Consider the following 26,177-nt stretch of genomic DNA (forward strand, 5'->3'; position numbering starts at 1 on the left):
GTGAATTGACCCCTCTACATTTAGGTTGGTAGTGTTGAACTGATCTCGCAGTAAGGCTACTGACAGAGAGCTCTTCGCTTATGGACGGTACTCGGAGATCGGAGATTTATCCGAGGGTTAGGTCGTAGCTGATCTACAGTTAAAAAAGCTAACGCGAAATTCAACTGGGATGATACTAGATGGCTCTGTGGGTGACATTATGGACCAGCGAGCGTGAAAAGGTGGACTACGTATCGATAACAGCTAACAGGTGGTAGAGTAGAACTGTACTAGTATCTAAGGGCAGACAGGACAGACGAGCTGGCAAAGAACCGAAACCCTGCAGTCAAGAGGGAAGTGTTACTGCTAAGCAGGTCCGTAACAAACGAGGAGGCCGCGCCGATCCTGAAAAGGACGATCCAGGGTTGAGCTGAGGAGGAGGAGTGGGGAACAAATACAAAACAAAGGGAAAAAAACCAAGGGAGGAGGTACCCGCAAAACCAGGCGGGGGGAGGAGGAGAGGTTACCCGCAAAGTCGGGGGGGCGTATGGGGGTGGCGGGGGGGGTGGGGGTATACAGCAGGCCAAGGGAATCCCGGCTTTAATCATCTGGGAACTCGCTGATAAAGTAGGCGGAGTTACAATTTGCTTTGAAAACAGCATAACGTGAGTAAGGACCATAATGTAATTTGTAGTAACAGATTTGCGAATATTAGTATTGCTGTAATTATGATAGTATTTGTGGGATATTGTGAAGCTTTTGTTTGGCTGTCAGTTTTATTTTACATACCAATGATGAATACATTTCTGATTTCTAGAATACAACTGAGAACAGGATACAGAACAAAGTTGTGGTGGCATAGAATGGTAAAAGAAGACCATAGAGATCTGAAGTTGTGCTTTGTTTGACTTAAACTGCTTAACTTTTGTTCAGGGTTTATTGAACATCTTACACTACTGCACCAGAGTGACCACCCAGTTTGAAACGGTTGCTTGAGATGTCTCAGTAATTTGTGCAGTCATCAGGGAAGCACCTGCTACCTGATTGGCTGTTTTTTTTTTTACCAGCTTTAATATACAGTATTAAAGAATACATGTTCTGCAATACACATTTACTCATTACTCAGGGACTGCCCTTCCACACAACAGTGTGTGCTGTCTGTCGATTTTCAGTCCAGCCCCAATCTTGGTGAAGTGATTAGTTTGAGATTCTTGTATAGAAACTACAGACCACGGTTATTTGTAGTTTGTAGGTCCCTGTGCCCTAACTTTACCCCTTCTCCCTCGGCAGGCACTGTGATGCGAGGCTGCGTTCGAAGCTCCAAGGCTCTGGCCCCTGCCATGTTTCCCAGGCTCCAGTTTGACATGCATCGGTGGGGTTTGTTGCTGGGGCGACGGGGCCTGGCCTCTGCAGGGGAACCCCACCCCACCCCACTGCCCAACCAGGCCCGAGTGGTGATCTGTGGAGGGGGCATTGTGGGTTCCTCTGTAGCCTATCATCTTGCCAAGCTGGGCTGGAAGGACGTGGTGCTGCTGGAGCAGGGAAGGTAGCTGGATAGCATTGGCTTCATGAGAGTCTGGAGCAATGGGTTGGTTTGTGGCCTTGTGCTGCACAAACTTAATAAGTTAAACAAAACACAATAACATTGTGCAAAAGAGTGTTTTTGTTTTGTTTTTAGTGATACTGTATGTATTCGTGACAATGGCATTGACAAAGCTGCCATATTGAGGACTTGTTTTAATAAAATAAGACTACTTTCGTATGGAAATAACTGCTTGACTCTTTCTGTGTGTCAGGCTTGGCGCAGGGACGACTCGGCTGTGTGCTGGTATTGTGAGCACAGCTAAGCACATCCCAATTGAGAGTAAGATGGCTGACTATTCCAACACACTTTATCAACAGCTGGAACAGGAAACCGGGGTGAAGACAGGTAAGTCTTTCAGCTTTTAAAGCAGCGTCCTGAAAAATGATCGCTGAGACTATAATTCTGCTATCGGCACAAACCGTTTATCAAAAAAAGTGGTTGTTTAATCATTTAATTATTAACAAAATATTGAACTAAAAATATGTTTAGTTAGAAAACAATGTCTTCTTGCTCAAACTTAGGGTGACAGTCAGAAAAGCAGTACAGGGTAAGCAGTATATATTGCCCTATGTTACATTCCCATGGTGTGTGATGCCTCTTGTTGCCTTGCAGGGTATGTGAAGACAGGCTCCCTCTGCCTCGCCCAGAATCAGGATCGGTTCATCTCGCTAAAGCGCCTCGCCTCCCGCCTCAAGTGAGTGCTGCTCTGGCTTTCATCACTGTCTTTAGTCTTGTATGTCTGTTCTCAGTAATGTGGCAGCTTGCGTGAAACTGACTGGATTGTTTCTGTGCCAAAAAGGGTAATAACCTTAAACAAGCTTTTGGGTCAGGCTCATCCTGCCACAACGCTAATGCGTTTGAGACACTTTGTTTTGTGTCCAGCAGGTAATAGGACTCTCCTGAGCCTCGCATTTAGGCTTATTATGCACCTATGCTGGTCATTTCTAATGTCGTAGTCCCTGGGAGGAGTAATTATCCTGCTTAAAGTAAGACAAACAAACAAACAAACAAACAAATAGATAAATACAGTGTCCGTCACGTATCTGATTGCGGTGGGACCACAGTAAGATATGTAAAAAGTTGGATAAATGAATCTTGTTTTAGATACCACTATACACAGCTGTAACAATTACTATATTCACCCACTTATTGTTTTGAGATTCAGCTTTTATTAAAGAGCTCCCCCCAAGTCCCTTGTTTAGAAAAATACAGGGTATTGATGCTTTTGACGGTGTAGCTGTCTGCCACGTGGGTGCGTGCATTCGCTGGTATATATTCCACACCAGGTAATTGCACACAGCAGACAGGCTCACCCAGGTAAGTCAGGTACTTCATTAATTAATTACAATAAATACACACTATTTACAATATACATTTACACAGAAAACCCTGTTCATGTGCTGGACTCCTGCACTGCCACAGTGCTGTATACACTTACATTAGTGTTGGGTATTTGCACAGTAGCAAAATGCATAGGTTTACAAAAAAAAAAAAACCTTCAATTGTAAGCACAACTCTCTTTTGCTTTCCTGTAGCCATTTTCCATTAGCGCTGATAAACGGTTAGGGCGTATACGTGATGGGCGAATACGTGACAGATTACTTTAGTGTTTATTGCACAGGAAGTTAACTTGGGCTTCTCATCAAACTTCTACTGGTGGTTTTCTCAGTATGTAAAGCCATACTCTCGGTTTTGCTGCCTGCAGGGTTTTGGGGATACCCTGTGATGTCATCACCCCAAAGCAGGTGGCAGAGCTCCACCCACTGGTTAATATTCATGATTTGGTGGGGGCGGTCCATGTGCCAGGTGATGCTGTGGTGTCTCCTCCCGATGTTAACCATGCCTTGGTGGTGGCTGCAGCAAAGAACGGTGAGTGGTATTTATACTTTTCAATGTTATGTTTAGTGTTTTCGGGTTCATCCTTAATACTAAGATACGCTTTTGCTCAAGGTGGTATTTGTACACCCTTGCTGGCTTGTGGAGCTTTGGTGAGCCATTTATTGCCTTTTTTTTTAGTCCCACCTCGAACCCTTTGCTTCCTAAAAGTAAGCAAGCTGTCTTGCCCCCTAATGTTACCTATTATCTAGGAATGCAGAACAATGGGTGTGGGGAATTTACTGCACATTAAGGGGCTGATGTAAGGATAATGCAGTGCAAACAGTTGTGGTTGCAAAATTCAGGCCATTCTTCTGCATTGCAGCCTATGTAAGCCTATGTGAGTGATGCAAATTACTCGACACGCACAAATAATAAGCTGCGGTCATGATAACAAGGGTTGCAATGAGCGCCGCCTGTGCATCGGGCTGTTTAACGTTGCAACTTACAGCCCAGGGGTGAGGTGAGTTAGGAGTGCAGAGAGCAGTAGTTGCTGTATGAGATTTGTGGAGCAAGAAAATCAAACCAAACAAAAAAATATGTCAGATGAAGGGCACCATAGTCCTCTTGGCGCATGGGGGGGGGGAAAAGCCTCAGCCAACATCAGTTATACTACCAAAGAGGCCATACGGTCCTCTATAGTGGAGAAAGTCAATGCTGTTGGTGTTACCAGGAGGACAGTCAACCAGGTGATGAAAAGGTAGCAGGACCTGAAATAGTTTATTAAATATCTTGGCATCCCTCAATAGATGCATATGAATATTTGTTCATCATTTTACTGTAGTGTGCCTTTCTGCAGTGGTTGCTTACCAAAAACATAGAACAAAAAGTGGTGACTGACCAAAAACATAGAACAGTCAATGTTAGATACCCGGACAATTATCTAGGATGGCATATTTAGTAAGAACAAAAGTTTCTCTATCATTGTCTTTCAATGCCTTTATATGATGGCACGCTTGACTAAATTTATTAGAATGTTTCTTTTTCTTTTTGTAGTACAGTATGGGCTCCAAAGCTTTATATGAAGCGAAGTTGTTTCTTACTAGTTTTGTAACCAGATAAACTTGTTTTGATAAGTAACACAAAAGACATTCAAACCTCACCACCTTTTATACGTTTATAAATAAGTATATTTTTTTGTACGATCAATATCTCATGGTTGAGTGTTTATAGTCATGAATGAGTTATGCTGTAACATGATCATTTCCCCTCTTTTAAGAAAAAGTAAGTAAAAAGCAGTCTCTGGTCTGTTGTAAATGGTGGTAGATCTAAGTTGTTTAAATCATTTAAAATGTATGTACTGTTAGATACACAAATATATTACAGACTCCCAATTTGCATTATTTTACATGTCCAGATGGTGTTGGTAATTCACTGCTGTTTGGTTTTTTGCTGTTTTTCTGAGTGACTTGTGGCCCTTTTATTTCAGGAGTGCAGATCCATGAACACACAAGTGTCAATCACGTCATGGTCCAGAAGGGTCAGGTGACAGGGGTGGAAACGGACCGCGGGACAATCGACTGTGACTATTTTGTGAATTGTGCCGGACAGGTGTGTATCCTGACATTTGCAGATTTCATTAAACAAATTGTGCAGTAACTTGTGCTTGTACTTCGATTTGTCAAGGGACTTTCCCTAAATCAGAGTCTCAAACACAGCTTTCTTAAAGTATTAATTAGCAAGAGGTTTATTAACACAGTTTTCCTCTCAATCTTCATCAGCAAGCCTATAATTTAAAATGTTAATTCTGTAACTTATTACTAAAACTAAAAAAAAAAATCCACATTTGGTTTCTTTTACCTGATGTCTGTATGGAGTCATGTCACCTGATTGTAGTATTTTCTTATCCAAATGCAATTTCACTGGTTACGGATATCCCTAACTGTGTGGTTCCTTGTGTTCTACTGGCAGTGGGCGTATGAGCTGGGCCTGTCCAGTGAGGATCCTGTATCGGTGCCTGTGCATGCCTGCGAGCATTTCTACCTGCTGACCAAGCCTCTGGAGCAGCCCCTCCAGCCACACACACCAGGTGAGCAGGATGACCAGAGACATGGATTTATCCCAGCTCCATCTTGACCCGCACAAGTCTGGGAGTTAATTTGCAACTCTTCTCAAATGATATGTTTCATCTTCTCAACACAATAACACCATAGCTCCTTTTCAACTTGATACAGCAATGCTCAGTTGGATTTAGAGCTGGGGAATGGACCAAGAACCATGATTCGTTTATTTTTGTCTCCTTGACAACGTTTAATCAACATTTATTGCATGCTGCCTCGAGTAATACAATTGAACTTAATATAGGTACACATGTGCGGAAACTTTGTATAGTGGAGGTTCTAGTACTGTACATCCATCTACACGCCACACAGACATTTTTGTTATTTGTAAGTATGTTGGAGTTATGGGGAGTAGTTGGGTTAATAAAGGCTGACCATTTGAAGCTGGTTTGAAGCTGGTTTCTCTGTCTCCTGCAGTGGTGATGGACTTGGATGGTCGGATCTATGCGAGAGCCTGGCAGGGGGGCGTGCTGTCGGGCGGCTTTGAGAAGAATCCGAAACCCATCTTCACAGAGGGAAGGAGTCAGCTTGAGATCCAGGGCATGCAGGAAGACTGGGACCACTTTGGTGTTTAGTTTATCTTTCTCTTTTTTCACTATGTTACTTTTGCTGACTGCAGTCTAGTGCCATTAACACGGAGTTACCCCACTACCTTCCACAATTCAGCCCATATTGCAAACTGAGCTACTGAGACCCATTGCCTTCCACACCACAGCCCACTAAACGCCATACACTACTCAAACCCACTGCCTTTCACACCACAGTCCTCTCTAACCGCTGAGCTACTCAAACCCACTGCCTTTCACACCACAGCCTTCTCTAACCGCTGAGCTACTCAAACATACTGCCTTTCACACCACAGCCCTCTCTAACCACTGAGCTACTCAAACACACTGCCTTTCACACCACAGCCCTCTCTAACCGCTGAGCTACTCAAACCCACTGCCTTTCACACCACAACCTTCTCTAACTGCTGAGCTACTCAAACATACTGCCTTTCACACCACAGCCCTCTCTAACCACTGAGCTACTCAAACACACTGCCTTTCACACCACAGCCCTCTCTAACCACTGAGCTACTCAAACCCACTACCTTTCTAACCACTGAGCTACTCAAAACCACTGCCTTTCACACCACCGTCCTCTGTAACCACTGAGCTACTCAAACCCACTACCTTTCACACCACCATCCTCTCTAACCACTGAGCTACTCAAACCCACTGCCTTTCACACCACTATCCTCTTTAACCACTGAGCTACTCAAACCCACTGCCTTTCACACCACAGCCCTCTCTAGCCGCTGAGATACTCAAACCCACTGCCTTTCACACCACAGCCCTCTCTAACCGCTGAGCTACTCAAACCCACTGCCTTTCACACCACAGCCCTCTCTAGCCGCTGAGATACTCAAACCCACTGCCTTTCACACCACAGCCCTCTCTAGCCGCTGAGATACTCAAACCCACTGCCTTTCACACCACAGCCCTCTCTAATAACTGATCTGATCTGCTACTCTTCACTCTGACCACAGCAGCACAACCTTCCATTCTGCAACAGTAACTATACAGATATGTGGCGTACCAAAAAGAAACTTCTTAGATAAATCTGACAATCCTATGTGTCGTATTTAAAGTTGTGGATGCGCAGATATCCACAGCTGTTCAGTGGGGGTTGATGTTTAATAGGAGAGCAATGCAGTGGTTAAAGAAATTAGCGCACACACACATAAACTTTGCTCTGGGCTGTCCTCTGTGTTCTCCTAGCTGACAGCGCACACCATGATCCATTAAAGATAAACTGAATTCCACAGCAGGCTAAAAACATCTTGCCCTCAGACCAACTTTGCTTAGGATCTCGGTCCACTGCTGTAACCCCTGTGCCAACTTGGCAAAATGGCAGTAGACACACATGTCCTCCGAAACATACCCTGCCAAGCCGTCTTTTTCTGCACTGCAGGTCCACAGCAGAGCCATCAGACCTATAGTGCCGGACAATTGTAGGCCACACCCTGGTAACTTCCTATCATGGTTGGCAAATTACTTAACCTGGATATGAACCAGTGCTCTCCAGGCTATGAGGCGCATCCTGCACTCCACGTGGAGCGCCTTTTACTGGATGCGCCACCCGGAAGCCTGGACTGTCAGTCTTGGTGAACATAAGTCTGACCTAATATAGCTGCCATGCCATGCCAGGTCATGTGACTAGGTTTGTGCTGTGTAGAGACAATATACTGAATTATTGTCTTAATGTTTGGTACACATGCAGGGTTGGGCTCAGTTCTTGTTTTTAAATTCCAATTCCTGTTTAAAATCAATTCCCAATTCTAATTCGGAGGAATTGGAATTTATATTTTAGAGCAATAATAATTGTTGTGATTGTTCAACTGCTTTCATTTGAAGCCTGTTTAATTGACTAACAGCGGCTTCTATTGAAGTAATTTGCTGCCACAGTGAGAAGCTTTTTTTCAACAGAACACTGCTGATTGCAATTCTGATCAGTGATGTGTTGGAGTTGATCAAAAGGGATAGGGAATTGGAATTGCAATTAGGTCATGCTGCTGGGGATGCTGTTTTTAAAAACACCAATTTCTAGTATTGGACTACAATTCAGTGGACAAGTTCAGCTCCAGAAGCTGGTGACCAGCCTTGCTGTTTCAATGTCGTGTGTCTGTGCCCACAGAACCCATGCTGAGTGCCCTCCTGCGCAGGATGCCCTCCCTGGATTCCTGTGAGATCCACCAGCTTATCAACTGGCCCGAGTCCTTCACCCCTGACATGCGATGCATCATGGGGGAGACGCAGACCGTGCACGGCTACTTTGTGCTGGGGGGCATGAACTCATCAGGGCTGTCGTTTGCAGGGGGCGGCGGGAGGTGAGAACATAACCGTCCCAGGAATACTGGGGGCCCTGTGCTTTGACCTTCACTAGAAATTCAAAGGCACAAGTACAACGTGTTCGCACCGGTCTACATATTAAGAATTTTAAGACAAGCAGTCAAAGACATAACTCAGCTGAAACCGGGTTTAAAGGGGTACAAATTAAAACTTGGTACAATATTAAAAACAGTTTAGGTGCTAAACTGTTTAAACTGAATGCTGTATAATATAGTGATTCAGATTCAAGGGTAACCCCACCCCTTTCTTCTTTGGGTCCTTTAAAACTGTTGCCTAGAGAATTATTCATATTTATATCAGCTGGGTTTGCTAAACTACAGTTTATTACTGGTATTTTGCATTGTTTTGATTGGCATTGCTGGATTTATTTTATTGTAGCTATGCTCATGTTAAGTAGTTTCTATAAGTTGTGTATTGATATGTAATGTCAAATACTGTCAAGTTAAAATTTAAATTTAATGGCCTTTAAAAAAAAAAAAATGTTTTTACTATTTATTTATTTTGTATAACGCCCATAATTGCAGTATTTTCATAATGAATAAAATACTTGCCGGTTCTTATTTGTTTGCGCATCTTATAATAAGGGAACTGAAATGGGCATTTCTTAGTTTCTCCATTTCTTTGTTCTTTATTGATTTGATGAATGATTTGGAGGTAATTTTCATTAATCTAATGTCCACATACAGTGTAGACTGGTCAAATAGAAAGTTGCTACTTTGTATCTATCTGAGTAAATAAATTGCATTATTTTGTCTCACACTTGCAAGAATATTGCAAAGGTAGCAGTTTAACCTCACATGTTTACATAATAGCTGCTTCTTAGAGAGCTGCATCAAACAATACATTGTTTAAGGTAGGCCTGGCACACCGGCCCCTATTTGTCTTGAAGTCTTTTACATGCTCCCCCAGGTACCTGGCAGAGTGGATGACCCATGGGTACCCTTCGGAGAACGTGTGGCCCCTCGATGTGAAGCGCTTCGGCACCCTGCAGAGCAGCCGCACCTTCCTGCGCCATCGTGTCATGGAGGTCATGCGTGAGTGTGTGCTGGCAGGGACTGGGGGGGGGGGGGGGGGTGCAGTTTAGACTGGTGGAAACTGGGAGTTAGGCCCTTTGGCCTAGTGGTTAGAGCTCATGGAACAGGATGGAGGCAGTGAGGCCTAGTGGTTAGTGCTTAGTGGCTTGGAGGAAGGCAGTGTGGCCTGGTCGTTAGAGCTCAGAGACTGATGTGAAGGCATTACCCTGTGTTCTGTGTTAAAGTACTTCATGTTTTTTTTTTTTTTAGTATTATTGCTCACTAATCCCCCATTTGTTTCTCCTGAAGCCCTGTTGTATGAGCTGAAAGTGCCTCGCTGGGACTTCCAGACAGGGCGACAGCTGCGCACCTCCCCACTGTATGACCGGCTGGACACGCAGGGCGCGCGCTGGATGGAGAAGCACGGCTTTGAGAGGGCCAAGTACTTTGTACCGTCCGGCAAGGGTCAGTGCTCCTGTCTCGCAGTACAATAAGTACATGCGCTATCGCCACAGAGCGATGTACAATAAAATAGTAATGCAAAACTAAAAAAGATTAAATCTGAATCCTACTTTAGTCATTTAGAAACAACTCTGACACAGGTACCACGGGAGCCACCATTGTACTAGAAACTAGAATTAGTTACAAGACTCATCAACAGTCCATTATCCTTGTATTTAGTGTCCAGTTGTGACATCTGCTGGCATAGACTGCTACATTTACATTTTCATCCTTTGCAAGGAGGTGAATTGCCCTGGCACCAGGGCTATAGTTGAGGTGAGAATTTATTTGTGTGACTCTTCTACTATGTTTCTAGTCTCTAGCCCACTGTCCTGCACAGCCCTCTGTCTCACCTCTCTCCTCTCTCCCACTGCAGACCTGCTGGCGCTGGATCAGAGTAAAACCTTCTACAAGCCAGACTGGTTTGATATCGTGGGGGCAGAGGTGAAGTGCTGTAAGGAGGCTGTGTGTGTCGTCGATATGTCATCCTTCAGCAAGTTTGAGCTCAGCGTGAGTACCTCATTTTAAAATGTGTAGTTTAAACAGGCAATTCTGTATCGTCACCGTGAGTTTCAAAGGGGAATCAAAGTATTTCCAAGAGCGTTTGCTTGTCTCGGAGGTTCTCAAAATACAGGGTTTGCTTTTTTAAAACTGATTTGGAATAGGGAAGGCCGAGTGGTTAGGGCTGAGGGACTGCATCTAGAGACCATTTGAGGTAGACATAAGATTTGCAGAGTTATATAAACCCTGCGTGTTAAAAGAATCTGACCTTGACTTTAGACCCAATATTGAGGTCATATGACTTAATACGTTTATATCTGGTAGACTGCTGTATTCATTGATTTTCTTAATTAAGTTACATCACTAAAGTTGCCCAGTAAGACTGAAACTGAACCAATATCAACGATACTGCTCTTTTCCTGTCCTGCACATAGTCACCAGGGGACCAGGCCTTGGAGCTGCTACAGAGACTGTGTGCCAATGACCTGGACGTGCCAGTGGGTCACATCGTCCACACGGGCATGCTGAACCAGCGTGGCGGCTACGAAAACGACTGCAGCGTGGTGCGGCTCAGCAAAAACAGGTTGGCATTTTCCTACCTCTTGTTTACACAACATACACTGCTTGTTTCTACCTTTCTTTATTCATCTCATTGAGGATAAAGATGTTCATTCAACAAGATACAAAACCTCACTTGTAGTCAGGGCAACATTTGGAATGCAAATATTGAAGTGCCAGTATAGCAGGTAATGAGCAGGATTGATTGATAGCCAAAGCTTTCACTTTTTATCACTACAGACCTGTCTGTATACAGATATAGGACTAGTGTAGCTCTTGTAGTTTAGGAAAGAAAACTCCAGTCTAGCCTTATATTTAGCACAAGAACAGTCTTCCCATTTTCAGTGTTTCTAGGTCTATCCTGCAGTTGTCCTCATCTTGTCACTAATGTGTGTTTCTTCGTCTCCTCCTTGGCCAGGTTCTTCATCATCTCCCCCTCTGATCAGCAGATTCACTGCTGGTCCTGGATCAAGCAGCACATGCCCAGTGATTCCCAGCTGCAGCTTGAGGATGTCACCTGGAAGTACACAGGTAGGGCATGGCCTCCAGGTGGTGCCATCCTTTAGACGAACTATGAGAAAGACTAATGGAAAGAGCAGTCAGCTGCAAGTTTAGCATTGTTGATGAGGCCAGAAGAACTGTTCATACACTCATTTAGTGCAGTGAAGTAGGTAGAGAGTCATGATGTGGCATCTTCCATGGCAACCATAACCACCGCATTGAAAGTAACGATTCGTTCAGCCTTCTTCCAGAGTAATCAAGGGACCTGGGATATATAACGCACCAGGACGATGCCAAATGTATTCGGGTAGACAGGTCTTAATAATGTGGCCAGTGAATAAGATGCCATGTATGGATATGTGAAGATGTGTGACTGTGAAAAGAGCTACCTGCTAAACTCTCCTTGTCTCACAACAATGTGCAGCGCTGAATGTCATTGGCCCCCGTGCAATGGATGTGCTCTCTGAACTCTCCTATGTGCCCTTGACCCCCGACCACTTCCCCTCACTCTTCTGTAAGGTACGTGTTTCTACATTGAAATGAACTTCTCTCTTTTTTTGGCAATTTTAAGATGGGACACAAATGCAATGTCCAAAAAACATTGATGTACTGCATTTGGTCAGGGTTCTTCACTGGTGGTTGAGCACAGTGAACGGTTGGTCGGCTGGCATTATTTTTTAGCTAATATTAAAAAATGTATAGAATATGTAACTTTGGTTTTTCTCTCCTTTTTTGTATTCAGTGGTATGCACAACATTACTGTAAACATTTAGGGGGGCATTCTGTTTAACAAATGTTTGTTTTGGGTGTCAAATAAGGAGATGTCTAAGGGATTGTGCAGCAGACTTATCCCCTAGCTTCTCATGCCATTCACCACAAATTCTGGATTCGAATCCTGTTCAGGTCACAAGTGGAACGTGTTTGATTGTCTTAACCTAGCTCCCAGCGGACAACACAAACCGCCACATTCAGCAGTCTCTGCTTCAGAGAGGCTCAGGGGTGTTCAGATTTGGACTGAGGTGCTCGATTGTACCTCCATGAGTAGTGTAGACCTTCCTTTTGTGCAGCACCAGATTAATCCTGCGTTGTTGTGTAGCTGTGTGAAAGACTTGAATGGTCATAGAGCCAGAGCCACTTCCTCTTCTATTAGAATTGCACTTACTACAAAAGGCAGGATGGACGCTCCTGACTCCCATACCCCATACTGTCATCACTGTGCCACGCTGCCAGCTGTATGTTAATAAATGGTACAGTATGTACTCTTCAGGTCTGCTGTTCTTTCTCCCTCAGGAAATGAGTGTGGGGTACGCCAATGGGATCCGGGTAATGAGCATGACACACACTGGAGAGCCAGGCTTCATGCTCTACATCCCTATTGAGGTGAGCTGCTACTCTAGGAAATTGTTAATTCTTATCTCGTTGTCGAGGGAAGGAGGGAGGGCATCGCCCTTTTTACCCATCTTAATGAGTAGATAAACATCCCTTCTTCTAATATACAGGAACAGTTTTTAATTAGCAGTCCTTCCCCCAAGTGCAGTGGTATTATTATTATTATTATTATTTACTGCCAGTAAAGGACAGGTTGAGACATGCGTTTCCACAATGTTGACTGCCAAGGCTGGAATCACATAGACTTCAACGCTGACTATATGTAATGCTTTTGTGTAAGGTGTGCATGCTGTTCCTATACTCTAGGGGCGTTAGTATTTTTGAAAACGTTTAGAATTTTGCCTGAACGTTTAACCATTGTCAAGCATGCAGGCTGAATACAGGTGTTAGTTAGTCTTAGTGTCTGCATCGAAGTAACTGTGTTCAATATTTCTTCAGTCTTTCTCCTATATAACTGTACATACGCAACCTTATACGCAAATACATGTTGCAATTTATAAAGTTGTGATGGAGGACTTCTTTCAATGGCGTTGTGATTGGTTACAAACATCCCCAGTGTTAAAGTGTCAACTCTGAAACGTGTTTGATTCCAAGGTTTAACTACGTATTTCACCCCTGCAGTACTTTCTCTGTCCAACTGCTGCCTTTGTCCCCTCTCTCTTACAGTATGCCTTGCACGTCTATAATGAGGTGATGTCTGTGGGACAGAAGTATGGGATTCGCAACTCTGGCTACTACGCCCTGCGCAGCCTGCGCATCGAGAAGTTCTTCGCCTTCTGGGGTCAGGACCTGGATGCATTCACCACCCCCCTGGAGTGCGGGCGTGAGTTCAGGGTCAAATTCGACAAGGTCAGTGGATCTGGGATTATTTGTAGCTTTGACCAAAATCAGGAAGTGCAGTGAATGTCCACAGGGATGGATTTCATGTCATTGCTCACTTATAGCTAAGGCCCTACTTCATTTATATATATTGCGGAAATTGCAGATTCCGCAATATTAGACTTCCACCGCAATTTAGATTTTAATTAGCTTACTTTGCATACAATTTTGCATACATTTTGTGGTTTGCAACACACATTTTTCCCCATTATTACAGTATTTCCTGCTTTGGCAGTATTTGTTCAATTTGTCATGCGCATTAAAACTTGAACAGACTCATCTGATCTGGCGAAACTTAATGACAAACGGTTGTTTACATACAGTACAGTCATTCCACGTGTGTAGGCAAAATGGCGAATCCTGCTAAAGACTCAAACTGCCAAAAATATCAGTGCTTCAGATCGTGCAGAGCAGTATCCCAATCAATTGCACGCTGACTGTGGAAAGTGGTTTTGTACAACCTGCAATGTCACGTTAGAGCATATGCAAGTCAAATATTGATGTACAGTTAAATTCTGATCGGCACCATAATGCCAAATGCAAAGCAGAGACAGATTTGATATCAAAAGCAAAATGTCAGACAACTGTCATGTCTATGCTTAATTCCAGCACCGAGAGTCGTGATGCTCAAAATGTGTCATATTTTTTCAACTTGTCAAGGCATTCTCAAGTGCAAATATACCGATGGAGAAACTGGATAACTCAGTGTTAAGGGAGTACATTCAGAAACAAATTCCAAAAACAGGTGCTCTTCCTTCTGCTAACATGCTTTGCTAAGATTACTTACCCAAAGTGTTTGAAGTACAGAGAAAGGGCGTATGATAAGGGCGTATGAAAAAAGCTGATGCATTGTGTTTGAGTCAACAGATGACAAAGATAATTCTGTACTGCATATCGTTGCTGTACCCCAAACGAGTGGTTCAGAAAAGCTGCAATCATTTCTTTTGGACAGTCCTGTTCTTAATCTGGTAAATTATTCAACTGTTTCAAGCTGTCATCAAGTGCCTGACCAATTTTGATATAGACTTTAATAAGGTGTCTGGGGTAGTGACAGACAATGCAAGATACTGTACTCGAGTATTTAATGAGGGGCTGCTTCCTAATTCAGTGCATGTAACGTGCAATGCACATAATGTAAGTCTGGCTAGCAATCAGTGGTGTGTTCATTTTTCTGAAGTCGATAAATTCACTGCTGCAATGAAAAAAAATGTTTAAACACCGCCCAGCTCACAAACTGCATTTCAAGGCTTTCTTTGCAGAAAAAAAGAGTTTAGTCCTGACCAAGTGCCTCATAGTCCAGAACCAGTAGTGAAACGATGGAATTCGTGGTTTGAAGCAGTTCTTTACCACGCTGAGCATGTAAGTGACTCCCACGAGTGAAGTGAAGATTTCACCTGATACTCAAGTAATGGACAGGCTGATCTCGCTTTTAAATGACATGAGCTTGCCACTTGACACAGAGTTCATTGCTCGGTATGCCAAACCATTGATGAAAACCATCAAATCTTTCGAGATGTGTTTTGTTTCTATCCATCAATCGTACAACACTGTAATGGATTTGACAAACTGGGAAGACTCCAATACAAAAGAAAAGGTCAGCGAAGATGCAGAGCGGAATGTGCTTTTACAATCGGTATTCAAGAAAACAGCAGACAAACTGAAGAAATACTACTGCAACACTGAGGAGAGTGTTGCCAAACCTGTTAAACCATGACCTGTTTCCTTTGGAGGGTGGAATCAGGATAAAGTTGACATTTCCATTTGTCAAGAATTGTCTCCTTATTATCACTGGAGTCACAGTTATCTTAAATCTTGTCTGAACTCCAATTAATTGCAACTTTCTCCCTAATTTGTAGTTCTTTTTCTTCTACTGTACATGTCTTTTTCCTCTCAGCTTTTTGCGTACTAACTTTTTAAAAAATACAGCAATAACACTCTCACAAGAGGAGGGAGACCTGAATTACAAGAATTTTTCCCTTTGCCTAATTAAAAAGAAAGAGAACAATGAAACCTGTAGCACTAATGCGTAACCCTCTTAGCCTTCAGAAACCGATTTTGTTATTGAATTTAATACTGTTATTGATTTTTTTTCAGAATGATTAATCCAGACACACACAATCGTTGATAATACTGTCATGACTGCTTACAGTCCAGATTGCCAGTTGCATCTCTAGCTGAGGTTCCCTATGTAATCCCTCCTCTCAATCCTGCCTAGGGGACGGAGTTCATCGGGAGGGAGGCTCTGCTGCAGCAGCGGCAGGCAGGGGTGAGGCGTCGCTTCATCATGTTCCTGCTGGAGGACCACAATACGGAGCTGGACCTCTGGCCCTGGTGGGGGGAGCCCATCTACCGCAATGAGGAGCTGGTGGGGGTGACTAGCAGCAGCGCCTACAGCTACACTCTAGAGAGACACGTGTGCCTGGGCTTCGTGAAGCCACCACAGACCGATCCGGGTGCGTCCGCTGTCGTCACGGCCGACTTCATCAACCGCGGAGAATACGAGGTGGAGATTGCCGGCCATCGCTACCACGCCAAGGCCAAGCTGTACCCCTTCAGCTCGCTCTTCGCTCAGCAGCGCCGCCGCAAGGATGACATGGAGCTCAGCAGCTTCCAGGGCAATTAGAGGAAGGCCATCTTCTTTGTGGCCTGTGGGCGCGCGTTTGTCTGAAGAATCTGGAACGCCTTAGAATAACTGAGAGTTGTTTACTTTTCAAATAATCATTTATTAACAGGAATTGCTCAAACCCAAAGAACATTAGTCAAATATCTTAATCATCTTGATAAAATGTTTTAATGCATTCAATGCTGCAACCCAGCATAGTGAAAAGTCCACTTCTCCTGTTTTTTAAACTACAGTGTTGACCATTAAGGTTTACCTGTACCTAGTTCAGTATCTGTCTGATGATTGATGGTTCATTTTAGTGATGTATGGTCTTATTTGGAAGGTGACCATACCTTTGGACACTGGACGCTTGAAAACGTACTTACCGTATAGTAAGCATATCTGAGTATGAAAGATGTGTAACTTGCACTCATCAAAAAAGGATAATAGACTTCCAAGCCTCAATTTTTCAATACATCATCAAGGATGGATGCGTCATCTTTTCTCTTACCTTAATTAGTTTGTTCCATTTTAGTGATTTTAAAATACAGCCTTCTTACCAGCATGGGTAAAAACCCTTTACTGCAAAACCATGAACTCCTCATCTACAACCCCAGCAAAGAGAGCACACACTAAAAACAGATCTATTCTTTGCTGGGGATTCTAGAGGGAGTGTTGGCTCTGACTCACATCGGCTCAGACTCCTGTGGACCCTGCTGCCCAGGCACCCAGTAAGCTCAAGCAGACACCTGCAGTTCTGGACTTTGCCCTCTAGAGGCCTGTAGCTCGCTGACATCCTTTCTTGCGTTCATGGTTGTAAAAGAGGAAATTGGCTTGGTCACAGGATATCCTGTGTGGGGAATTGCAGCGTTGGGGTAACATAATTCAACATTCTACACTGGGAAGAAAATCCGGGGCAAAATAATTGGACACTCTAAATAAAATTAAAAAAAAGAATAAGAATAACAACTGCATGCAGTAGAACACTAATTTACTTTTTTACACTATTCTTTTTCTTTGGGACTCTAATTTCAGTTTCTATAAAGAAACATCACAAAATTTTTAACAAGGAATTTATTTACAGTAATATTAAGTAGACTTGTGTTTTTGAGTTGCAGGCGATACTGAATCATCTAATAACCTACACTGTACATCTATTTATTTGTATATATGTTTACATGTGCACACACATATATACATGAACATGTGTGTATAATGAAGAAAGTACCATGGACACATGTGTCCATGTGTGCATATAATATGTACTGTGTATTCATTTTTTATATACATGTAAGTATGTATGTGTGTCTTTGTATATAGATGTGAGTGAGGTGTTGAATTCTGTAATTGCTACAAGACTGGTAACTACTTTTTCCAAGAGCAGTCAATCAGCTTTTCACCTGGGCAAGGTGCATGCATAAAAAAAAAAAAAAAAAAAAAAAAAAAAGATTATTGCTTAGTTTTGTACAACTATTAATATTGTGTTTTTAAAACTAAATGAGGGCTTTTGTTTTTTGGTGGTAGGGGAATGACCTACGCCCATTGTGTCCATATATTTGAAAGCAGCAAACCCAGAACAGTAAACCCATCTAACACTGCATCACTAATCACCTGTGCTATGAAACTGTACTGGTCCCCCTGCATAGGTACCTAGAAAGCGAATTTCTATTCAAATACCTGCACAGTTTGAAAACTAAAAATCAAATTGAAAGTATCAGTCACGATTGCACTGAAGCATATTGCAGGGACAGGTACAGCACAGGAGTACAGGAATGAGATTGCTCTAAACATTCTACCCTTCAGACCTCGTTCTGTACAATTTTGGGATTTTGAGTTCTGTGTAATTATAATTGGTTTGGTACAAGTTTACCTTCCTCACCCCCCCCCCCCCCCCCCCCCTTCAATCTATCTACCAAAATGCAAAGAGCACTTTGAAAGGATCAGCACTCCCAAGAGGACATAAGAACATTTGTTTTTGTAGCTCCTGCACTACCAGTCTCCAGCAGTAGGGGGTGCTGTGGACGTAGATACCGTTTTATTGCACACAGCGTTCCCTCCAAGCTTTTTAGATATTGAGAAACTTGCCGTTTTGACTGAGAAAGGCTAAATTATCAGTGAGAAACCTTCGGCCATGCACTAACCCTTTTGATATATTTTTGTTGCATTATACAATTTTGAAACAATATTCCAACACAGGTATCTCAGCAATTTTACAATTTACTTTAAATTTAAACAAGACATTTATTGTGGCTCTGCCTGTGATTTTGAATCATCCTCTGAGCCTATGCAGCCCTGTCGGTTGTTATTGTAGATATAGACTGCATGCTTAACTGGTGGCCTGCATAAAATTGCTTTATACTACTGCATAAAACACTGGCATCTGCACTGCCTTCAATTGTAACCATCTCTAGGGCTACTAATTGTTCCATTCTTGGGAATACCAAATTCCGTTTTTCAAAAATGGCCAATTCCATTTGTTCCCACTTTTTTTTTATCAACGTAATAATAATTAAATACGGCATTTGAACATAAATATAATGTTGCTAGTTAAATTAAGTCAATTTAATAACTATTACCACAATTCTTTTTTTTTCCCAGTCAGACTCTTGTTGCTGTAATAGTAAATAAAGCACCTGAAGACACTTCAGACCTGTCATAATGTTTATAGACACCACTTGGCTCATTGCTGGCATTAAAATAAACAGTAAAACCTAGGAATTATATTACCACAGTTCAGAAAACCAAAAGTGCAGCACAGTTGTGCGAATCATATTTAGTCTTCCACTAACACAGTAGTTCAGTCTACAAATAAAGGTGTTTTGAAAATAAATGAAGCTTATTGCTGGCATATAACAGTAAAACAGTAACAGTCCAGCAATGTCATGTGAGAGTAATCCTATGTACAGTACTCCACACATTAAGTTTAGCATTTTACTGGCATTATACTAATAACCAGGATAAAATATGAAACACTGATAAAGGCATTTTGACTGACTTGTTGCACTAAAACAGGTTCACTGCTATGCATTACCTGATTATAATTTAAATCGTGCTCCTTTTAATGTAAATGCATAATTAATCCTCTCAATTGTTTCTTTCCTAACTGCAGTGTTATCTGCAAGATTTAAAGAGGCGTGTCTCCTGACAGAATGTCTTTATGAAACCAGCGGTGTGTAGTGTGGTGACTACATCCTTTACACAGTAAAATGAGCAGTTTCCTTTAAGGATTGTATAGCTAGAGAAATAGTTTTGAGCTAATTTCTTCGTTGTCAGAAAATATAATTCAATTAAGAAACGGCCATGGTTTAAAATTGCTAAGTATAGCTTCATTAAAGGCAGGTAGCGTGGAAAGAAATAAACTAAACAATAATTCAGCATAGAAGAATGCAGTGCTTTGCCATTGTTGCCGTCTTATTGCTTTCTTGACGTGCTTATGACTGGCATTACGATATTTAATGGTATTGACTCATACATGATCACTCGAATTACAGCAAAACTTTAAGAATACTATCACACCATCCTCATTTAGCTCTTACTGAAACATTGTTTTTTTTTCTTCGTTGGTGCAGCCGCCATGTTGAATTTCAACAGAGACACTGAAGTCACATGATGAATAAACTCGCAAAAAATAATAATAATAATAATAATAATAATAATAATAATAATAATAATAATAATAATAATGGACATGGTATGACTTCTTCAATTACTATACATTTAAATGTGTATTTTCGACTAATGTTCTGATTACATTTCTACCAGTTACAAAATGCTTGAGATGGTTTCTGAAAGGTGTTTTTTTTAAAAGGGAAATAAAACAAAAAACGTCAATGTGAGTATTGTGATGTTTACTGGAGTATTTATACTTCTAAATACTGCAGGGAGATTGTGCTTCACTGCTTTTAGTATCCAATTATACGGCAAGTTAAAAACTAAAGTTCATGAACAGCAACCTCTACAGGCAAAATCGCTAAATGCCTGCTTCGCCCACCCTGTACCAGTAGATTCAATGGTGCCCGAGCAGAGTGCATTTTTCCAGAGGGTAATCAGCTGCAAGACAGCCACAAATCTGCTTATGTTAATGATTTGTAAGAATGGTCTCAAAATAATAGGTTTACCTCGAGAGGCTGGAGTCTCGATTTGAGGTTGATATTTATGAGAATAACTTGCGAAAGTTAGTAAACCGAGTGAGAAGGTTGTACTGCGAAAAATGTGCGCATTTTAGCCTCGGAGGGAACACTGATTGCACATGTGAAATATATATTCGTTGAGTTTTCCTTTATGTTGGTCTCCACTCTTTGGGCCAATCCGGCATCAAGAGGTCCCAAAGCCTTCCTCTGCTGTTCCTCTGTATTTCTTTACATGTGTTTGCTGCTTTGCGTATTTGAAATAATAAAGTTTCAGAGTGAAAATGCATTTGAGGCTCTGCCTTTGTGCCTTGTCTTGGCTTAACTCGACGGCTGTGATTTATGTAGCAAGAAAGGGGAAAGGACATGACTGCTGTCACAATAGTTTTTTTTATTGGATGTACTGCCTTGTTAATTCTAGTCTTGTGGCCATTTAGAATGAATTATAAAAACTGAATGAATGATAGTGAACATAAATGCACATGTGCTAGCCACCTCATTCACAACAGCTTCAGGAAAATGCTAAGGAGATAATGCTGAAAATCCTTTTGGCAAACAAACACTTTTTTTTTCTTTTAATTGAGTTCACCAACCTTGTTTTTTTTTTTTTTTTTTTGTCCAAGGCTTTTCCTTAAAAACATTACAACCTAAATATTAATATAAAGAGTTCATTCAAAATAATAAAGCATTTTGTGTGTGAAACGTACTGTAATTTATCATCCCTAATTTCAATTTAGTCAAAATAAGACCTATAGATGTCTTGAATGTCCTCATTTTTGGAGTAGGTAGTTAATTGTTCTGGATCTGACTGTCCTGTTCATCTTGCTCAGCAGGACAGTACTGTTCCTTTGTAATCACTGAAGTGCCTTCATATCTCCCGAGCACTCTGACAATTACTGCCTTTAACCTGCCTTTACCATTCAGGCATTGAGCTTTAGTAAACAGCTTCTTCAGAAATCTCTTCTGATGAGATGCACTCCATAATAAAACATGAAGTGTTTCAAATTGTGCCTTGGTGTTCAATGTGCAGGATGACGTGTACACTGGATAAGTTGTACTGGAAATTTCAGACCTCCTGTTGTAGATCACAAGGTGGCAATCTAGGTTTACCTCTTTTTGCGTGTCGCAGGTCCACAGGAAAACTGCCTAGTAGGACATGACACACACCTTTTAATTATTTATTTCTTTTAAGTATTCCCCTGGCTGGCATGCAGGCCTGACACCTTGTTTTTTGTTGTTTGTGCCTGGCTGGTTTACCTGTGTGGACTACCCTAGACACTGCAAAGCTATAGCCCAGTCTGCTCTTGCAGCTTGATAAGGACAGACCCCCAGAACTGTAGCACACTGGGGTTTGGCTACAGGATACTTCAGTAATCAAATTCAGTTTCGAGCTCCTGTTTATTTTCCATTTTTCTTGCTGTTATGCGGTACATTTAATTCCTGTGCTACAGGTATAAATATTGTACCTTACCTTAGCCTGAGCCTCACAGGATTGGATGTGGAGCATTTCTGTTACATTACCTTAGGTTCTCAGTAGCTAATTGAGTAGTTATAGTACTTGTGCCAGTGTGCAATGTTGGCCAGTTTGGGTCACTTCTCAAGTATTGCTCTGTTAAAAATATTTTGAAACGTTACAAAAGTAACCTTGTTTTGTTTTTGAGCCGTGCAAGACTTATTTTTCATATAAATTATATATATGAAGTCGAAAAAAAAAAAAGCTTTGGCTCCCAAGTACGTTTTTTTTTTTTTAAATAATCTATTTTTTAAATCGTTTTTAACAGTGAGGTCTTTGTCAGACTTCTCACTCCTTTCCAAGAAAACAACATGGCAAACATCAATCCAAACATGCTGCCGAGAACAAACCTTTGCACAAAACTTTAACACATGCTTTTTAATATGACTGTAGTTTTTAAAGCAGGCTTTGACCTGTTTCTTTAAGGACCAGTCTGTACTTTTAAATGTTGATGTTGACTTTTCAACAGAGCAAGTGGTGATAGGCAGTCATTCCGTGGGGAGTAGGGGCTGCTTTATGAGCGTAGCCCTGGTCGGGGGGTTTCACTCGGAATGACTCTGGAAGATTTGGCAGGAGCGACTGGCTTTGTCCTGTGGCGGCCCTGGTGTTTGTGACTGGACTTGCTTGCTTCCTCTCTAAAGAAACTAGCCTCGCTCAGGAATGCCATTGTCTGAAATCACTGAGAAAGATTTCTCCAAAAAGCTCTCTCAATAGGGAAAGCCCCTCTCATCCCGCCAGCACGCAGCACCCCAGTCTAAGAACGCATCCCCCTGCCTGTGCTTGTATCTTGATTGGTTGACATTGTCTGGTATAATTCCTGGTAACTAATTGGCGAGTTGTTAATTGAAGCAAGTACAAATTTAAAGACTATTATAACGATATAAAAACTAGCAAGAAACAACTTAGGTACAGGATGGAACCATTTAAATTATGATTTTAGCTGAAAGACGCTAACTTACTTGCCAGCCAAGGTTTCCTGATTGGTCATTGGCTGCGAGTGAAACCCAGGATATTCATTATTTGCTTCAATGAAAGCAGTTCTATTTTTAATCTGTGCAGCTTTTCTTTAGGCCTCCCCGTATGACGTGTTTCCATGGTGACCCCAGTCATTGACATAGGAAGACTGCACTGTCCCTTTCAGAACACACTTCCCCACGTCCTCTTGTCCTGAACAAAAGGGGTCTCTCCGCCCACTCCCCCTCCCTTCTATTGTCCCACGCTCCTGAGTTAGTGTGGCGGGCTGCCTGTGACTCACATTCCAGACCCAGCCTCCTGTGAGAGTATCATTCTGGTGCTGAGTGGGGTTACAAGAGGTCATGGAGCATGTTTTGTGAGGCTTGGGTGTGATAAGCAGTCTACACAACTGTTGCCAAAAATATGTAAAAAAAAGGGATAAATTACTACTTTTGGATTTACATAAAATTTCACATTGTTCAAGAACAAGGCCACTTTACATACATCAATTGGAATAGTTTGTCTGCATCACACCTAAGTTTGTATCCACCTACTCCTGCACCTCGCATGCCTTGAAAAATGTTCCCATTTTATTGCCTCCAGTTCTTTGCTGTTAGGCAATAAACCTGTACCATGGGGGCAAAAGCACCCCTTTCTTTTGAGCTTCTAGTTTGCATATCATAATTAAATTGTCTAGTTGAGAAGCCCAGGAAGGTTGGCAGGAAGGGGGTGTATAAAGTCTTATTGCAGCAATGTGTCTCACTGTAGTCATTATTCTTCACCATTTATGAGCATCAGAATAAAATGAATAAATAAATAAGTAGTATGAGTTCTTCAGACTCCAGTGCTGTCAATGTTATGGCAAGTTTGAATCCGGTATTGAGCTTGTCAACACAGAAAACTAGAGGAAAGAGCTATTCCATGCGGAATTCTGAATCGAGGGTCTGTTTCTACAACTGAATTGCTCCACTGTTGAAAGAGCAGAAGTGAATGAAGTCTTGGAATGTAATGCTAATCCTGTGTTACCTAACACTGAGAAATTGAATTAATGTCAACCTGTTTAATAATCCTGCTTTTAATGTCACCCTTACTGTCACTACACTGAAAATAAATGAGGACAAGGTCTTGATAATATTATCAAAGTCCCATTTATCAGCTATCAACCTAATCGCACCCCATAAAAACAAAGTTTACAAGCAAACATTTCTCTACAGTATTGAAGAGTTCTAACTAATAATACAGAAAAAAGCAATGTGGTAAGTTTAATTATTAAATGTGTTGTACATGTATAATATAGTCAACTGTAATGAATGAAAATGTTATTTGTGAACACTATTGTGATCAGCGCAATATCGTTCCCTACAGTAGTAATTTTGAATTCCACAGCAAAACATTTGTTGTGTCAACACCTGTCGGTGTTTAGTTGCCCAGGTTGTGTACTTTTTGTCAACATTTTAAAGTATATTACTTTCTCTGTCCCTTTTAAGTGATATACTTAAAAAATAATTCCTAGAATACAACTGTGGAACTACCATAATTTGGCCTTCACCTTGAGGCAGACTCACAAGTGCCCCGTTTCAGCTCTGCTGAACAGAGACTGCAGGGTAATGGAAATAATAGAGTTTTAGTGTTCATTGTTAATATACAGCGTGACAATTCTGCGAAGCTAAGAATAGAATGCTTTGAAAAACACATTGGTGACCAAGTGGTTAAAAAATGATATTTTTGATGAAATAGTTAGTAAGCCTGGTACATCAGGAGCAGAATCAATAATAGGGAATAAAAATAGCCCTTATTCAAGTTTCCCCTAGTAAAAGCATAGCAAAGTGTGATAAAGCATGGGAAAGCATTGGTAAGAATTGTAAGGAGTAGCAAGGTGTGGTAAAGCATACGACAAACCGTGATATACTAATGCATAGTATAGCCATGGGGAAAGCATGTTAAAACTAAAAATACTGTGTACAAAAATATACACCAAGCAACGCAAACTACGTATAATCTGTTTTTGTCCATCAGATGGAGGGAGGAGCAGATGGAGATTTTCTTCAGCTCCATGGAAACAGGAAGATAGAGGAGGGAGAACCGGTCCGGAAAATGAAGCCGGCCCATTGCTGTATAGCTGATGAGTGATGTGTTGTGGGTGCCCACAAAGAAAATGCTAAATGCAAGTTTTATTATTACATTAATAGCATATGATGTACTGTAATCATCTGCAAATCAACAATTTGAAACGTCTGCTATGCCATGCAGTTTTTCACTTTTAATTTCAAACGTTTTCTACGTGGGAACCCAAAACATTGTTTAATTCATGTAGCTATTATTGTTACTCTGTAATAATTCTGCAGTACGACAATGCTATACAATAAAGGGGCCAACCTTGCTGTCCTTCGACTTCACTTTCATCAGTGGTCTGATGAGCCAACTTAGTTTTTTGGATGAGTTGCCAGAACTGGGAGTTGTGTGCTCAAACTGTCTGCTCTTTGGACAGACAGACAGAGGGCTTCAGTCTCCAGCGCTGTCAGCCTCCATATTTCACAGACCCTTCGTATGTTTAATTTAACTGCTGAGCTTTCCCAGATATTTATTTTTTTCTGTTTTATTTTTATTGCTTGCTTAAACGTTTGTGTTGAGCAAATAGGAACGAGTAAAGGATCCAATCTGAGAGCTGTCTGAATCTCCTGGGCGACGAGGTGTCTGGCAAGGAGGTGAAACATTTCACTCTGATTCATGAAAGGAACTGCAGAACAAAACCCCGTCCGAAGTACTGGGGCAGAGCAGAGCAACACTGAAGGGGGTGCAAGCTGATGTAATTGCACTGCATTGGGAGGTATGTACAAGTTCTGTTTTAAGGGTGTTTTTAATGTACACAGCTGTTGTTTTTGGCTGGAAAGCGCTGGCAAACATTACAGCCTTTTCACAGTTGAAATCCTGGAAAAAGCCAAGCTAACAGAAGTGGTTTTTTGTACTGCCTCACCTAAGCCATTTATTATAAAAAAAAATAAACTGCATCAAAATTAACTTTAGATTTAACCTAGCCAAAGAACATCCCCTGGGACAAAATGTATGCCAGATTTAACTATTGTAGTTGATTTGGTGTTGGATTGACATCAACATGGTCACCTGTAGACTACAAAATATGTACGTTTTTAGTTAATCTATATAGTTAAAATAGTTTTTTGCATGGTTCAATTTCATTTGCTCATTGAAGTGAAATCAGTTTGGTCGACTGCTCCATTTGGCAGGCTC

At 41.7% G+C, this 26,177-nt stretch overlaps 1 protein-coding gene across 7 annotated transcripts; it reads left to right on the forward strand.

The window, feature by feature from the left end:
• On the forward strand, positions 1 to 25,333 carry LOC121296675 (pyruvate dehydrogenase phosphatase regulatory subunit, mitochondrial-like). Of its 7 annotated transcripts, none has more exons than XM_041222449.1 (18): positions 1 to 497; positions 1,268 to 1,525; positions 1,776 to 1,909; positions 2,177 to 2,258; positions 3,270 to 3,433; positions 4,869 to 4,990; positions 5,351 to 5,468; positions 5,917 to 6,066; positions 8,179 to 8,371; positions 9,303 to 9,427; positions 9,716 to 9,871; positions 10,284 to 10,417; positions 10,843 to 10,991; positions 11,385 to 11,497; positions 11,892 to 11,986; positions 12,758 to 12,847; positions 13,523 to 13,705; positions 24,948 to 25,333. In XM_041222449.1, the coding sequence occupies exons 2-18, from the start codon at positions 1,278 to 1,280 to the stop codon at positions 25,059 to 25,061; spliced, it is 2,370 nt and encodes a 789-aa protein (XP_041078383.1). In that variant the 5' UTR covers positions 1 to 497; positions 1,268 to 1,277; the 3' UTR covers positions 25,062 to 25,333. The 7 variants fall into 7 exon arrangements, with proteins under 7 accessions (XP_041078383.1, XP_041078376.1, XP_041078379.1 ...); XM_041222442.1 differs by lacking the exon at positions 24,948 to 25,333 and adding an exon at positions 15,951 to 16,826; XM_041222445.1 differs by lacking the exon at positions 24,948 to 25,333 and adding an exon at positions 15,951 to 16,826 and having other exon boundaries at positions 1 to 467; positions 1,270 to 1,525.
• The last annotated feature ends 844 nt before the right edge of the window (positions 25,334 to 26,177 follow it).

This window comes from Polyodon spathula, chromosome 21 (genome assembly GCF_017654505.1).
Source record: "Polyodon spathula isolate WHYD16114869_AA chromosome 21, ASM1765450v1, whole genome shotgun sequence".
In the NCBI taxonomy this organism is placed as follows: domain Eukaryota; kingdom Metazoa; phylum Chordata; class Actinopteri; order Acipenseriformes; family Polyodontidae; genus Polyodon; species Polyodon spathula.